We start from the raw sequence: 16954 nt of genomic DNA, 5'->3' as shown, positions 1-16954 counted from the left end.
CTGGGATCATTCTGGTAAATTACTTCGCAACATCTCAACTACTGTCCATCTTTCCTAGTGCGGTGACCAGAACCTGGTGCAATCCCCTGATTGCGTCTTAACCAGAGCTTAATATTGATTTAGCATGTTTCCACTATTATACTGAATACCTCTATTTATGGAGTTCAAGTTTCCATGTTTCACTAATTACACTCTGCATATGTCCTGATAGTCATTTACATCTACCAGTGATAGTGTACACAGAGGTCAATAGAAATGCATCTTTCATAAAAGACAACATTGCATTATACGTGCAACATGAAACATAATGACTTCTGTGGCTGAATCAAGTTTTAACAGCTTGTGCTACTGCTCACAATCTGCTCACTGCAATTATAAACATGAAATATGTTCCTCTCAATGCCCAAACTGCCTATATGCCAACCTAAAAATAACTTTTATTAGTAATGCTGATCAGCAGTTTCAGATGTGTTGACAAAGTCCTTAAAATGTTGGCAACTCAACGTCATCCTTAACCCAGAGGAATGTGGCTCAGTTGTTGAGTCTATTCAATACTGCGGATGCTGGAATCTGAAACTAAAACAGAAAATGCTGCCAAATCTCAGCAGGTCTGACAGCATCTGCAGAGAGAATAGAGCTAACATTTCAGTCTGGATGACCCTTCATCAGCTTTGCAAGCTTTTTTAGGTTGGCATATATGACATAACAGTTTGGACATTGAGAGGAACATATTCCATGCTTATCATTGCAATCATGATGTGAAGATGCCAGTGTTGGACTGGGGTAAACATAATAAGAAGTCTCACAACAGATTAAAGTCTAACAGGTTTATTTGGTAGCAAAAGCCACTAGCTTTCAGATCATTGCCCATTCATCTGCTCCGAAAGCTGGTGGCTTTTGCAACCAAAACTTTAACCTAGTGTAGTGCGACTTCTCACTATCATTGCAGTGAGCAGTAGCACAGGCTGCTAAGACTGATTCAGCCACACAAGTCATTAGCTCTCATGTGGCACACAGCTCCTGGTTGCCTTTCTTTCTCCATGGTCATCCATTTTCCCAACGGCCCTCTCCTTCACTGCCATAACAGTTCCACTTCTTTCAATTACACCCACTTCCCCCTCCACTTTCACTGCTGTCCTCACTGACACAGAAAGGAGAATAAAGTCTATTCCAATGCATTAGTTTCCAACCATAGGATACCACAGGCCCATGTCCTGCTGCCCTGTGCCACAACAGAATGCAAGATAACTTCTGTCTCAAATGCCACATACAATGCAAAAGGCGGCCAGCTGCTGACTGCGTGACGTATGTCGCAGAGGCGGTCTGCCCCTTGCGCCGTGACGTAAACGCAGAGGCGGCCTCCCACTGATGGCGTGACGTTTGACGCAGAGGCGGCCAGCCGCTTGCGCCGTCACGTATGACGCAGCGGTGGGCTGCCACTTGCGTCGAGCAGTAGGACGCAGAGGCGGTCCGCCGCCTGCGTCGTGACGTATGACGCAGAGGCGGCCAGCCGCTTGCGCCGTGACGTACCACGCAGAGGCGGCCTGCCGGCGCGGGGACCATGTCGAGTGATTTCTATTTGCGGTATTATGTGGGGCACAAGGGCAAGTTTGGTCATGAGTTCCTAGAGTTCGAGTTTAGGCCGGACGGTAAGAGTTGACCGGAATGTCCGAAGTGGCGGTGAATCCAGAGCCTGGGAAAGCTAGGAGGCGGCGGAGGGAAGACTGGGCCCAGACTCCAGGGCCTCACGCTGGGCTGAGTGTCTCTGAATCAATGTGCGCCACCAGCAGCAGTAGTAGTAGTAGTTGCAGTAGTAGTATCCATATCTATATGGCTCCTATACCGCTCCTTAACTAAACAAATATACACCTTACAGCTCCCCCCACACAGCTTTCTCGTTAACAGCCATTTCAATGTTCCCGGGATTTGAAACAACATTAATATCCCCAACGTTTAGAGGAAGGGTTATCCAGACTGAAACGTTGACTCTATTCTCTCTTCCCAATTCTGTCGGAGCTGCTGAGATTTTCCAGCATTTTCAATTTTTGTTTCAGATTTCAGCCTCCATAGTCATTTGCTTTTATCCCCAGGCACTCTGCTGTGTTTATCTACTGAGCATTAATTCATTCATTGTGGTGTCCTGAGGATGACCTGCTAGCAGCTTTACATGGAATTTACAGCGCCGAAACAGGTCGTTTTACCCATCTTATCTCTGCTGTTTACATTGCAGACAAGCCTCCTCTCACCCATTTTGGGCAGCATGATGGCACACTGGTTAGCATTGCTGCCTCACAGTTTCAGGGACCCAGGTTCAATTCCAGCCTTGTTTTTCCCTATGTCTGCATGGGTTTCCTTCGGGTGCTCTGGTTTCCTCCCACAGTCCAAAAAGTGTAGGTTAGGTTGATTGGCCATGCTAAATTGCCCTTTAGTGTCAGGGCGATGCAGGATAAATATGTGGGGTTATGGCCTGGGTAGGATTGTTGTCAGTATAGATGGCCTCCTACACTTGGGATTCTGTGATTCTGATCACACAATCACAGTGACCTTCAGCTTCTTTCTTCCTTGTGTGTTTATCAAATTCTTTGAATTGATCTGTGTTAGAATCATAGAATGGTTACAAGACAGAAGGAGGCCATTCAACACATTGTCTCTGTCTGCTTTCTACAATAGTAACTTAGCTAGTCTCACTCCCCTGCCTTTTCCCTGTAGATCTATAAAATCTTTTCTGATAATTATTCAGTTCCCTTTTGAAAATTGTAATTTGAATCTGTTTGCACCACACTCCAGATCTAAACCACATGTTGCATAAAGAAGTTTTTCCTCATGTTGTCTTTGGTTCTTTTGTTAATCACCTTAGGATTCTCAATCTTCCGCTGATGGGAACAGTTTCTCTGTGTTCCTCTATCCAGGCCCCACATGATTTTGGTCTAGTATAACAAATCTTCTCTCAGCCTTCTCATTGAGGAAAACAGCCCTAGTTTTGCTGATCTATTCACGTAACTGAATTCTCTCCCCCTCAGAACCATTCTTGTAAACCTTTTCTGCACCCTTTCTAAAACTTTTACATTCTTTCTGTTGAATCATGGTTTTCTGCAGGTTCATAATTAACTTGCTTTTGTACTCTGTATCCCTTTTTAGAAAACCAGGATTCAGTATTCTCAACCTGCCCTGCTGCCTTCAATGATTTATGCACATATACACCCAGGTGCCTCAGCTTCTGAATTCTCTTTAGAATTGTATCTTTTATTTTATGTCATCTCTCCTCTTCAGACTATATCACTTCGCACTTCTCTACATTAAATTTTACCTGCCACATGTCCATCCACCTTACCACCCTGTCCGTATCCTCTTGGGAGTCTCACTTCATTCTCCTTACTGTTCACAATATTTCAAATTTTTACATCGTTTGAAAATTTTGAAATTGTGCCATGTACACCCAAATTTAGGTTATTAATATACATCAAGAAAATAAGTTTTCCCTCAATCACCACACTTCCTTTGCTGTCACTCAGCTAATTTCATAGTTATGCTGCCACTGTCCATTGTATTCCATGGGCTTCAACTTTGTAGACAAACCTGTTATGAGGCACTTTATCAAATTTTGAAAATCCATACATACCACATCAACCATGTTAGCTCATCTGTCTACTCTTTTTGTTACCACATCAAAAAACCCGTCCAAATTAGTTCAATACAATTCACCTTTGACGAATCCTGTGCTGGTTTTCTTAATTAATCCACATATGTTGAAGTGGCTGTTAACTTTGCCTCAGCTAATCCTTGGGGTAGCAAGTTTGGACATTCTAACCAGTGTCTGGGTAAAGGCATTTCTCCTGAATTTCCCATCAGCACAGTGGATTTATCACTGGACTACCAATCCAGGGATTCAGTGTAATACTCCGGGGGCCCAGTTTCGAATCCCATCATGGCCGATGGTGAAATTTGAATTTGATAAAAAATGTGGAATTAAAAGAAGACCATGAAATAATTTTTGTGACAACCCATCTGGTTCACCTTTGGGGAAGGAAGTCTGCCATCCTTACCTGGTCTGGTCTACATGTGATTCCAGACCCATAGCAATGTAGTTGACTCAAATGAAAGAAAGGGCAGTGAGGGATAGGCAATAAATGCTGGCCCAGGAAGTGACGGCCGCATCCCATAAAAATGATTTGTGCCTTCTAGTTCTTTTTGTTTATTCTGCAAGTGAATTACATTTCCTCATATGGCTCTCGCTAGCTGTACCATCATTCTTTACTGCAGAGAAATGGAATATTTCTGTTCTGTACGCTTTTTGCAAATCCTTGTTTAATTCCTGGTCTGGCAGTGCCTTGATTTTAAAATTCTCATTCTGGTTTTCAAATTCCTCTGTGGTCTTGTTCCTCCCTATCTCTGTAACCTGCTCAAGTCCTACAACCTTTTTAGATCTCTCTGCTTTTCCAACCCTGGCCTCTTGTGCACCCCTGACTTTAATTGTTGCATCACTGGTGCCATTGTCAATGGGGTGCAAGTGACATCCACCCCCCCTAGACTGGCTAACTCTAAGGGTCAGGGACAAGAGGGGGCTGCTGGGAGGAGGACGGGGGGTGAGGAGCGGAGGCCTCAGCCTCTTAATCTGCATAACAGGTTTGAGGTTCTTGCTTCTAGGCTGGACGAGAACGAGGCAGGTGACGTTGGTGAGCAAACTGCACACGGTACAGTGATGCAGCAGGACATAGGCAAAGAGAGGGGGAAAAGGAACGTAGTAGTGATTGGGGATAGTGGGGTGAAGGGTATTGACACTGTCCTTTGTCACAATGACAAAGTGCACAGAAGGTTGTCTGCCTGGTGCTCGGGTACGGGATGTCGCAGCTGGGCTGCAGAGGAACCTGGAGTGGGAGGGTGAGAATCCGGTCGTTGTGGTACATGTGGGTGCTGGTGATGTAAGCAAAATGCGGACTGAGGATCTGGGGAGGGAGTATGAAAAGCTGGGAATGGAATTAAAAAGTAGAACTGACAAGGTGGTTATCTCTGGGCTACTGCCTGAACCGAGTGCAGACGGGCGTAGGGTTGACAGGATTAAGGAAGTGAATGGGTGGCTCAGGGATTGGTGTGGGAGGAATGGGTTTGAATTTATGGGGCATTGGCACCAGTATTGGGGTAGGTGGGACCTGTTCGGGCGGGATGGGGTTGGTCTGAACCATGCTGGGACCAGAGTGCTGGCGAATCGAGTAAAGAGGACTGTAGACAGGGCTTTAAACTAATTGGGGGGGGGAGGGTGCGAGGGTAGGTGATGTTACGAGGTCTGAAGTTAAGGAGAGGGTACAGGTAAGGGAAGAGGCCGAGGATGTCCCAATAATAGAGGGAGTAGGGGGCGTGAGTATGGTTGGTGGCGTTACGGCAAATAGGGTCCAGGTGAAGGCTGGGATGAAAGCGCTTTAGCTGAATGCACGAAGCATTCGGAATAAAGTGGATGAGCTGGTGGCGCAGATTGACACAAATGGATACGATCTGGTGGCCATTACAGAGACGTGGCTGCAGGGTGACAGGGACTGGGAGCTGAATGTACACGGCTATCAAGTGTTTAGGAAGGATAGGCAGGAGGGAAAAGGGGGGGGCGTAGCTCTGCTGATTAAGGATAGCATCATGGTGGTAGCAAGGGATGATATTGGAGCAAAGGAGGAGAGGGTGGAATCGTTGTGGGTGGAGATTAGGAACAGCAAAAGGAGGAAGGTGCTGGTGGGTGTCGTCTATAGGCCCCCGAATAATAATCTGGAGGTGGGGCGGGCTGTTAACGCGCAAATAAGTGCGGCGTGCAGGAATGGGACGGCCGTAGTTATGGGGGATTTCAATCTGCATACTGATTGGTCGACCCATGTTGGACGCGGGGGGCTCGAGGAAGAGTTCTTGGAATGCTGCCAGGATAGTTTCCTCGAACAGTGTGTGTTGGAGCCGACGAGGGAGCGAGCTATCTTGGATCTGGTGCTATGTAATGAGGCGGGTAGAATTAGGGACCTTGTGGTGAAGGATCCTCTTGGGGAGAGTGATCATTGTATGGTGGAGTTTCTGGTGCAGATGGAGGAGGAGAAAGTGGGTTCCCGGACATGTGTCCTTTGTTTGAATAGAGGGGAGTACGGTAGGATGAGGGAAGAATTGGCGAATGTGGACTGGGGGAGCGCGTTGGAGGGAGGGTCTGTTGAGGAGCAGTGGAGGATCTTTAAGGAGATCTTTCTTGGTGCTCAGCAGAAATTTATTCCGATGGTCAAAAAGGATAGTAGGAGGAGAGGTAATAAGCCGTGGATAACGAAGGAGGTGAAGGAAAGTGTTAAATTAAAAGCGGAGGAATTTAGAGTAGCTAAGAGTAGTGGGCGAGAAGAGGATTGGGAGAGGTTTAAATGTCAACAAAGATTGACAAAGAAGTTGATAAAGAAGGGTAGGAGAAACTGAAGCTGGGCTAGCGCTTAATATAAAAAAGGATAGCAAGAGTTTTTATAAATATATAAAAAGGAAGAGGCTGGCTAGGGTGAATGTTGGTCCTTTAGAGGATGAGAAGGGGGACCTAGCGGTAGGGGATGGGGATATGGCTAAGGTATTGAATAACTTTTTTGTTTCTGTCTTCACGGAGGAGGACGTGAATAATTTGCCGGGTGTTAGCGATGGAAAGGTGGTGGGACTGGAGGGTCTTAATGACATTACTGTTACTAGAGAGGCGGTGCTCGACAGACTGGAGGGGCTGATTGTGGACAAGTCCCCAGGACCGGATGGAATGCATCCGAGGGTTCTGAAAGAAATGGCAGAGGTGATAGTGGATGCCTTGGTGGTTATTTTCCAGACGTCGCTGGATTCCGGGGGAGTGCCGGATGATTGGAAAACGGCTAATGTTACGCCGTTGTTTAAGAAGGGTGCCAGGCAAAAGGCGGGGAATTATAGGCCGGTTAGTTTAACGTCTGTGGTAGGTAAAATGTTAGAATCTGTCATTAAGGAGGAAATTGCGAGGCATCTTGAAGGGAATTGCTTGATAGAGCAGACGCAGCACGGTTTCATTAAAGGGAAGTCGTGTCTGACAAATTTACTGGAGTTCTATGAGGATGTGTCTAGGGCGGTGGATAGAGGCGAGCCGGTGGATGTGGTCTTTCTAGATTTTCAGAAGGCGTTTGACAAAGTACCTCACGAGGTTATTGCAGAAGGTCGAGGGACATGGAGTTGGGGGTAGGGTGTTAGCGTGGATAGAGGATTGGTTGTCAAATAGGAGGCAGAGTGTGGGGGTCAACGGGTGCTATTCGGATTGGCGGATGGTGACTAGTGGAGTGCCCCAGGGGTCGGTGCTGGGGCCTCAGCTTTTTACCATTTATATAGATGATCTGGAGGAGGGAACCGAGTGTAGGGTGTCGAAATTTGCTGATGACACCAAGATTGGGGGAACGGCAAATTGTGCGGAGGGTGTGGAGAGTCTGCAGAAGGATCTAGATAGGCTGGGCGAATGGGCCAGGAAATGGCAAATGGAATTTAATGTTGGCAAGTGTGAGGTGGTCCACTTTGGTAGGAAGAATGGTAGGAAGGACTATTACTTACGGGGTGAAAAACTGCAGCAGGCGACGGTGCAGAGGGACCTCGGGGTCCTTGTGCATGAGTTGCAAAAACCCAGCTTGCAGGTGCAGCAGGTGGTCAGGAAGGCGAATGGGATGCTGGCCTTCATAGCGAGGGGGATTGAATATAAAAGTAGGGAGGTCTTGCTGCAGCTGTATAGGGCATTGGTGAGGCCGCAGCTGGAGTACTGTGTGCAGTTTTGGGCGCCGCACCTGCGCAAAGATATTTTGGCCTTGGAGGGAGTGCAGAGGAGGTTTACTAGGCTGATACCGGAGTTGAGGGGGTTGAGCTATGAGGAGAGGCTGAATAAACTAGGCTTGTACTCGTTAGAGTTTAGAAGAATGAGGGGAGATCTCATTGAGACGTATAAGATGATGAATGGGATGGGTAGGATAGAGGTGGAAAGACTCTTCCCGCTCAAAAAAGACAGTAGGACTAGGGGGCACAGCCTCAAGATAAAAGGGGGGCGGTTTAGAACGGAGTTGAGGAGGAACTTCTTCACTCAAAGGGTGGTGAATCTCTGGAATTCTCTGCCCGTTGAAGTGGTGGAGGCTGCCTCGCTAAATATTTTTAAGACGCGGGTTGATGGGTTTTTGATAAGAGAGGGGATTAAGGGTTATGGGGAGAGGGCGGGAAAGTGGAACTGAGCAGCGACAGATCAGCCATGATCTTATTGAATGGCGGGGCAGGCTCGAAGGGCTAGATGGCCTACTCCTGCTCCTATTTCTTATGTTCTTATGATTCAGCTGCCAAGACCCTATTCTCTGAAATTTCCTTCCTAAACATCTCTGCCTCTCTAGTTTTCTCTCCTCCTTTAAGACACTCCTTAAAATCTACCTTCATAACCAGATTTTTGATCATCTATCTCCTTATCTGATGAGGTGTCAAATTTTGTCAACAGATGTAATGGGATGCTTTATATCAAAGGTACCACATAATTGCAAATTGTCATTTTGCTGGCATGGGGTTCATTTGTATCTACATACGTAGATATTATTTCTCTCACTCTCTCTCTATATATATCTATGTATATAGATACATATATAAAAGATATCCAATATAAGTAACATATATAATGTGTAGGACAAGATCTAATATGTACTCAAGCACACGGTGGCATAGTGGTTAACACTGCTGCTACACAGCAACAGGGACCCGGGTTCAATTCCTGGCTTAGGTCACGGTCTGTGCGGCGTCTGCATATTCTCTCTTTGTCTGAGTGGGTTTCCTCCGGGTGCTCTGGTTTCCTCCCACATTCGGAAAGACGTACTGGTTAGGTGCATTGGCCATTCTCCGTCAGTATACCCGAACAGGCGCCGGAGCGTGGCGACTAGATTTTCACAGTAAATGTAAATCTACTTGTGACTAATAAATAAACTTTAACTGTATTGCACGCAAAAGCACCATGAAGGAAATAATTACAACATCTGTCTAACCCCATAACTCACGAACAGTCAACCCGGAAGTAATGAATCTGTTGTTCCCTCTTCCCTGTATTCTACTTGTAGGTCTAGAAAGCATTTCCAACAAATTATTACTTTTTAATATGCTATGATATCAATTCTAAGTGCAGAAAAGTTGAAAAGTAGCTTACAGAGGAAATCATGAATATAGAAAATAGAAGCAGGACTAGGCCATTCAGACCTTCAGCCTGCTCTGCCATTCATTTTGATCATTACTGATCATCAAATTAAATATCCTGATTCTGCCTCCCCCCACCCTGCATTCCCCCCCATATCCCTTAATCCCTTCAGCCCCAAGAGCTATACCTAATTTCTTCTTGAAATCACAATTTAAGCTACTGAGTTTGTTCCCATATCCAAATATCCAATATTGATAATGTTTCAATAGAACAAAAAACCTACTGATTGTGTCACAAAATTGAATGTTATTTTCTTTGGCTTGATAAATATATGCCTGCAGATTTGGGACAACAGCATCTTGTGCATCCCTGATTTTAGCAGTTGCGTCACTGGTAGCTGTGGCTTCAGACACCAAGGTCTTAAGCTCTAGAATTGCCTCCCCCTGCCTGCCCGCCACCCCACACACACACACACACACAAATCTTTAGGATCCAATCCTGAGACCAGAAGATGGTGTAAATCAGTGTATGAAATACAACAAAACTTGGGGTCACTTGTAGCACTCGGCAGACCTGCTGCTTTTTTTTCTGAACCCCATTTCTGTGATACATCGCCACAGTTTTAACACAGCCTTCCTTCTTCCCCATCCTTTTAAGGAATGATTAGTTGTACAGTCTTCTTTCTGTGATGGTCTCTAAGTATGTTCCATTTCAGTTGTTCAGGGTAATGGAGTCTTGGTGAGATAAACCTCATAAGAAGTTGTTTTGAATTGAAACTTTGAAGAAAACCTTGGTGAAACTGTTGAAATAAAACATAAATATACTCAAATTAACAATGTAAACAGATTACAGGGGTGGCACAGTGGTTAGCACTGCTGCTTCACAGTGCCAGGGACCTGGGTTCAATTCCGACCTTGGGTCACTGTCTGTGTGGAGTTTGCACATACTCCCTGGGTCTGCTTAGGTTTCCTGTGGGTGCTCTGGTTTCCTCCTACAATCCAAAAATGTGCACGTTTGGTTGATTGGCCATGCTAAATTGACCTTTAGTGTCAAGGGTAGTGGCAGGACAAATATGTGTGGTTATGGGAATAGGGTGTGGGTGGGATTGTAGTCAGTACAGATTCAGTGGGCTGAATGGTCTCCTTCTGCACAGTAGGGATTCAGTGATTACATGATGGTATCATTAGTGAGTTCAAGGAGTTGCCAAGTCTTGGGAATCTCAGAGGAGACTATCTGATATAACAATTTGTCATTTTCTGGTCAGAATTAAAACTAGAAGGTTTATTTTGAGAGGTGTTAATTTCTTGCTCTGCTGCATTCTTTTTTAATCTGTCATGTATGTAAGTCAGCTTTAAGCCATAACTAAGATTACCAAAATTTTGTGTCTTGGTCAGTACGCCCACCAATACAGAGCACAGAGATTTTCTTACAGCATCTTAATTTTTAACCTATTTACCCCAAATCACCGAGATAATAGGGTTGGAATCAGCCCTTCAAATGGTTGAGCAATCCTCTCATGCAGCTTTTTTATCAAAAAATTAATGGGTGGATTTGTGCTGGAAGTTAGAAATTGTTGCAGGGTGATCTTAGTGATGTCACGAAGACCGGGAGTTTCCAAGCTCCAGATTTCAGTTTTTAAAGCTCGAGCGTTCTCCGTTAATAGGATCCCATCTTCTCCATTATATGCATTTTTTACATATAATTTTGTAATGCCTGAATGGATACATGACAGAATTGATTGATCGTCCTGGTTTTGGCTGAGTTATTTAGACAACAAATTGTACTTGTCTTCAATACCCTTGAGTTAGGGAGGATGGAAGAGTCAACATTCCTGTATTTAGTTGGTATTCACCTACCCCTGCAGTAAAGTGCATTTGTCTGCATGTCTAAAACAGGTGGCATCATGCTTGGCTGTGATGACTCTATGGTCAAATAGTTTGCTGACGCTCACTGTGCATACTTCACTGGGTTTATTTGTGAAAGATGTCCCTTGAGATGAATGGGTAATCACCAACAATAGAATATTACACCAACGAAGAGCGAATGTCTTCTGGCAAAGGCAGAAAGCAGAGTGGAAGTGTGAGGGGAATAGATTTCATCAGTTTTCAGCTTCCAGGGCTAAGTGTGTCAAAATTTTGGCCAGAATGTTATGGCTGTTCACGCCATCCAGCTGCAATGAACAAAGATTTGGCTGGGAGCCAAATTCTCCAACCTCCTGCAGCAAGAGTGTGGCATGAACGGCTGGTAAGATCGCAGTTTTCTGCTGAAGGAACTACATGCTTTAGGTTTCGCCTTTCAAAATAAACCCGTCACTGATGCAACGTTACTGAGTAGCAGAATATCTTGTTTCAGCATTGATGGTCTGTGTTAAGTACAGGGGCTGAATGTTATGGGCATCTAAGAAAGAGAAAACTGATAAATGAATTGGCAACTAGTGTTCCATTGTAATACCTTCAGCTCATGATACAAATCAAACTTGTTTCTCATTTGATTGACAGGTAAACTCAGATATGCAAATAACAGCAATTACAAAAATGACGTAATGATTAGGAAGGAGGTAAGCATGCTTGAAACTTCATCTTTATGTTGTGAGTTGGAAAAGGCTCAATTAATTTTGAAGATTGAATTCAAAATGGATGTCATTTAAATAGTAAAATGGCTTCTGACCTGAGATTGTATTTAATTAAAACTTGTTGTAATTTATGCAGTTTTATATTTTCTTTTAAAATGCCAGTTTATGGTTGTACGGTTGTTATGGTTGTAGGCATATGTCCATAAAAGTGTTATGGAAGAACTAAAGAGAATCATAGAAGACAGTGAAATCACAAAGGAAGACGATGCTTTGTGGCCCCCACCTGACCGAGTAGGGCGACAGGTCAGTATTTTACTCTTTATTTCTCATAAACAAAGACGAAGCTAGCATATCATAGAATGTTTCAGATAAACAATGCACTACTTGGATAAGAGTTCTTGAGCTCATCAGAACACATGAGGATCAACAATTGAAGATATCATGGATAAAACATTTTATAAATTATACTGTACGTTGAGAGATATTTTAACACTTTTTTCTCTTGAAGGCTCTAACTACATTGGCACACATTCCAAGGGGACTTGCGTGGCCATTTTCTGTTACATCTTGAATGTTGTATTTAGTAGAAATTGGTGACTAACTGTGGATGTGGCTGCAGTGACACTGCTTTAATGAAACATATTAAAGTTTGTGGAAAATTCCTTGCATACGTTCACATTGCTGTTAAATATATTTTACTTGTATCTTTATACAATATGTATTACAATTTAGTATGGCATTTTATGGCATTTCTCTTCAAAGATTGGAATTCTGGCATGAATTTTATGAGACATGGCACATTTTAATGTTTTTGGTAAGTTGGCCCCTCAATCAACATTGTTTTTACAAAGAAAACTCCGGCTATTTGTGGGCCCTTGCTGTACACAATTCATTGCTATGTCTCTGTCATTACAACAGGGGCTGCACCTTGAAAATGAAGAGTTTCTCTTTTATAAAGGACTTTAACTGAACTGCTGAATACATAAACTCCCATAATTTATTTTATCAACTCAAAAAGATTATAGTACACATGCATTCACCATACAAAAATGAGTGTTGTAATTACATGCCCAATCATCATTTTTGATTTGCTTTATTGTTGTCACATGTATTGGTATACAGAGAAAAACATTGTTTCTTGCGTGTTTTACGGACAAAACATACTATTCATAGAGTACACGCGGAGAAGGGAAGGAAAGGAAAGGGTGCAATCGGTTAACCAGTTTACTTTGAATTGTAAATGCACTTTGGGTTACCAATTTGCCACAATAATGAATGCATGATATAAAATGCATTGGATATATCGCTGTGGTGAAATTCTCACCTTTAAAGCAACTGATTGATGGTTCAAGTTTCACACTAGGGACATGAGCACAAGATCTAAACTGAAACTCAAGTGCAGTACTGAGAGAGTGCTGCACAGTTAAGGGTGTCATTTTTTAAATGTAAAAGATCCCATGGCATTACTTTGTGTCCTGGCCAATATTTATCTCTCAACCAAAATTGTTTTTAAAAAGGAAAATCTGTCTACTTGTGGGCCTTTGCTGTACACAACTCACTGCCAATCTCCTACATTACAACAAGGTCTGCACTTAGAAAATGAAGTTTTTAACAAAGCATTTTCGACTGTGCCAAGGTTGTGAAAGGTGTTATGTAAATGTAAGCCTTCTTTTATTTACAGTGCTGTATTAAACACTATAAAGTGCTTATTTTCCAAGGGTCCATTGTTGGCCTTCTGCTTTTCCACACCTTCATGCTGGTCCTCAACAATATCATCTATCACATTCTATACGTGTGCCAGTGAGACATAGTTTGAGCTCCCTTCCACCTCACTGAACTTCCATATGTGCATGCTGTCCAGTTGCATAGTTAGCAGATGCATTATGGTCAGATAATTTTATTTGTTTTTAGCGATATTGGTTGAGTGTTTAATGTTGGTCAGGACGCTGGAAGAGCTCTTCCACTCCTCTTTAATAGGGCTGAGGGATTTTTTACATCTGCCTGAGAGGGGAATCAGCCTAGATTATATACTCAGATTTTTGGAAGTGGACTTGGTTTCAAGATCTTTTGATTCAAAAGCCAATGCTACCACTGAACCTTGGCCAATACTATAAACTTCATTAGAAGTTATTAAGTCAAGTGCATACAGTTGTTGATTAATTGTGATGGAGTTAATACAAAATTTGTTTAAAAATCTGCGATCGGTTATCAGGAGATGTCAGTACGGAATGTATATTTTGTGCTCTGTGCTTGATTGTGGGACTTCAATATGTAGATAATCATGCTCTTCATATCTTGGTCATAACAGGAGCTCGAGATTGTAATAGGAGATGAACATATTTCATTTACAACATCTAAGATTGGGTCTCTAATTGATGTAAATCAATCCAAGTAAGTGTTACTTTGGTAAGAGTGGAAAAGCTACAAAAATAAATTAGTGGAGAACAATATATTGCCCTAATGATTTTAATTAATAACCAAATACTTATAAAAGTAAATTGTGTATATCTCTGATCAGCCAGTGTCACAATTGAACTGTTGTAATTGGTGTCTTCCCAAAATGAGTCATTGTTTTTGAGCAGAAAGGAATTCTATCCTATTAGGAGGAAAAAATCATGTTGTTAAGATTTAAAATACAATTTTTAAATTCATCATAGGCTGTGGAAAAGTCAACATTTATTGCCTAATTCTGAATCTAAAGCTTTGGTATAACAGAATGGCCTTGTTAAGTTATCTCAAAGGGCAGTTATGTCAATCACACTGTTATTGATCACATATAATCCAGAATGAGTAAGTAGAGCAAGTTTCATTGCTCAAAGGCCATGACTACACCAGGTTAGTTTTTAATGACAATCCAGGAGTTAAGTGGTCATCGGTGCACTTCTCTGCTTTAAATGCCACTTGCCATTTTCTTCTGACTTATTAGCTGAATTTAATTCTCCCAACTGAATTTTTTAATTATGGTTCCAGAGCATTAGTCCAGGCCTCTGGATAGTGAGTTCAGTAAAGTAACCATTATGCTACCATATTTTTGTGCAGGGAATCCCAATGGCTACAGATCAGAAGAGGGCAATTCAGACTGTCATGTCTGTGCTATCTTTGTGAAGGAGCAATTCACTCTGTGCCAATCCTTTACCTTCTCCCTGTAGCCCTGCATATTCTTCATAATCCAATTCCCACTTGAATACCTCATTGAACCACCTTCTGCCACATTAACAGGCAGTTCATTCCAGATCCTAACTGTATGAAAACCTTCCCCTCATGCCTCCATTGCTTCTTTTGCTGATTAGCTTAAATCCATACCTTCTGGTTCTCAATTCTTTCACCAGTGGGAACAGTTTCCCCTTAATCTATTCTGTCCAGATTCCTGAATACTTCTATCAAATGTCCTCTCCACCTTTTCTCCAAGGAAGCAGTCGCAACTACTTCAGTCTAGCTACTTAACTGAAGCTTCTCATTCCTAGAAGCATTCTCGTTCTGCACCCTCTCTAATATCTTCATATCCTTCATGTCAAAGTGTGGTCCCTGAACGAGATGCAATACTCCAGTTGAGGCTGAACCAATAATTTATACTGGTGTAACGTAATTTCCTTGCTTTTGTATCCTACGCTTTTATTAAAAAAGCCGAGGATGGTGTATCCTTTAACTGTTATCTCAACCTGTGCTTCAACCTTCAGTGATTTATGTACATATGCACCCTCATCCCTCTGCCCCCGCATCCCCTTTAGAATTGTATTTATATTGGTCCATAACTTCCTGACTCTCCAGTGTCAGATTTAGGGGGTACCCCGAAGATGCATTGGAAGTTCCATTGGAAGTACGGGCTAACTTCTCCTCGACAATTGCACTGTGCTGGGAATCATCTGACAAAGTGATTTAAATCACTAACTTTGGATCGTTCTGCCAGTGTTACACCAATAATTATTCTGAACGAGTTAGAAATAGAACCACTTCTAACATCAGTGTAGCAATTTCAAACAAGCTGCATGGGATTACACCCCGACATGGCTGGGCACCCACCACCTGATGTCCAACCCTCTATCCTCCCAAATCCCTTACCTTAGTCACTTCCCGTTTCCTCGGCCTGTTATTTTCAGTATGATCTTTAAACTCACCTGCTGGTGCATTTAAAAACGGAGTGTACTCCACTGCAATTCCTTTGCACTCAGATGCTGGACCCTGGAACCCCCTATGCTGCCTGAATCTCACCCAACCTGAATCAGGAAGATCAGGTGATTTGGGCACTGAGGAAGTTTGGTGTGGGTAAGGGGGTATGGAGAGGCAATCCAACACCTGTTGTCACTCAAAGGAAATTATGGATTGTCTCTCTGTTGTTTCTGTGAAAATGATTCAGGTCAAACTTTTCTGCATTAAATTTCATTTGCATTTGTCTGCCTATTCCACCAAGCATCTATGTCCTTTTGGAGTTCAGCACTATCTATCCTCCTCATAGCTTGCAATACTTCCAAGAGTCAATCCTGCTAACACTCATCAAAATAAGCACTCCATTATAATGGGAGCTAATTCCCCAGCTCTATAAATAGAAATTTGGCTGTTTTTTTTCAAACTGCTGTAATTTTAACTGCTGTGCCTTTTCTAAATGGGAAAAAAATCTTTACATCTAGGGATCCAGAGGGTCTGCGAGTATTCTACTATCTGGTCCAGGACTTGAAATGTCTAGTTTTCAGTCTCATTGGACTGCACTTCAAGATCAAGCCTATCTAAGAGTTTGGTGTTCGCACAAGGATAATGGATTTGGGATGGACTGGAGTGGGAAGAGAGGGAAGGGTTTGGGTTGATTTGGACTCTGTATGTTTTACAGCAACTAACTTTATCTCGTGGATTGTGGATTTCATAATTTTTGTATGTGAATATATGGCAATTTCATCTTGCTCACAATATTTGATTTCCATTTTTATATTAAAATAAATTTCATTGGATAAATTTGTGTGGTTTGTTTGCTGGAATTGCTTTATTAAAAAATTAACAAAAATATATGGATGGTGTTGCAGTTTCCTAATGTATTTGTATTACTAAATATTCTTTCAGTTATAAATTTAAACAAAACGGGCAGTCATCGTGAGACATAGAAAACAAATCTACATTCACTGTGCTGAGGTTTAAATATTTTGCAATATTCCAGAAATCAAATTACTGCTTACTGGCATTTAAAAGTTCTTACTAACCCCTGTACTGAAAAAATATTTTTGGTGTCGGGTAAGAAACCAGAAAGAAGC

General features: G+C 42.7%; 1 protein-coding gene across 1 annotated transcript; it reads left to right on the top strand.

The window, feature by feature from the left end:
- Positions 1-1509: 1509 nt before the first annotated feature.
- On the top strand, positions 1510-16661 carry magoh (mago homolog, exon junction complex subunit). Its single transcript, XM_080195559.1, has 5 exons — positions 1510-1649; positions 11644-11702; positions 11910-12020; positions 14026-14108; positions 16343-16661. The coding sequence occupies exons 1-5, from the start codon at positions 1562-1564 to the stop codon at positions 16440-16442; spliced, it is 441 nt and encodes a 146-aa protein (XP_080051685.1). The 5' UTR covers positions 1510-1561; the 3' UTR covers positions 16443-16661.
- The last annotated feature ends 293 nt before the right edge of the window (positions 16662-16954 follow it).

Source organism: Carcharhinus amblyrhynchos, chromosome 9 (genome assembly GCF_965287045.1).
Source record: "Carcharhinus amblyrhynchos chromosome 9, sCarAmb.v2.hapA, whole genome shotgun sequence".
Classification (NCBI taxonomy): Eukaryota; Metazoa; Chordata; class Chondrichthyes; order Carcharhiniformes; family Carcharhinidae; genus Carcharhinus; species Carcharhinus amblyrhynchos.
Note: the sequence above shows the minus strand (reverse complement) of the source record. Positions and strands in the feature narration are given on the sequence as shown.

Coding starts and splice junctions, on each gene's coding strand:
- magoh (XM_080195559.1), top strand. CDS start 1,562: ATGTCGAGTGATTTCTATTTGCGGTATTATGTGGGGCACAAGGGCAAG. Junction 1,650..11,643: donor GTTCGAGTTTAGGCCGGACG/GTAAGAGTTGAC, acceptor TTTGATTGACAG/GTAAACTCAGATATGCAAAT. Junction 12,021..14,025: donor CTGACCGAGTAGGGCGACAG/GTCAGTATTTTA, acceptor TGGTCATAACAG/GAGCTCGAGATTGTAATAGG.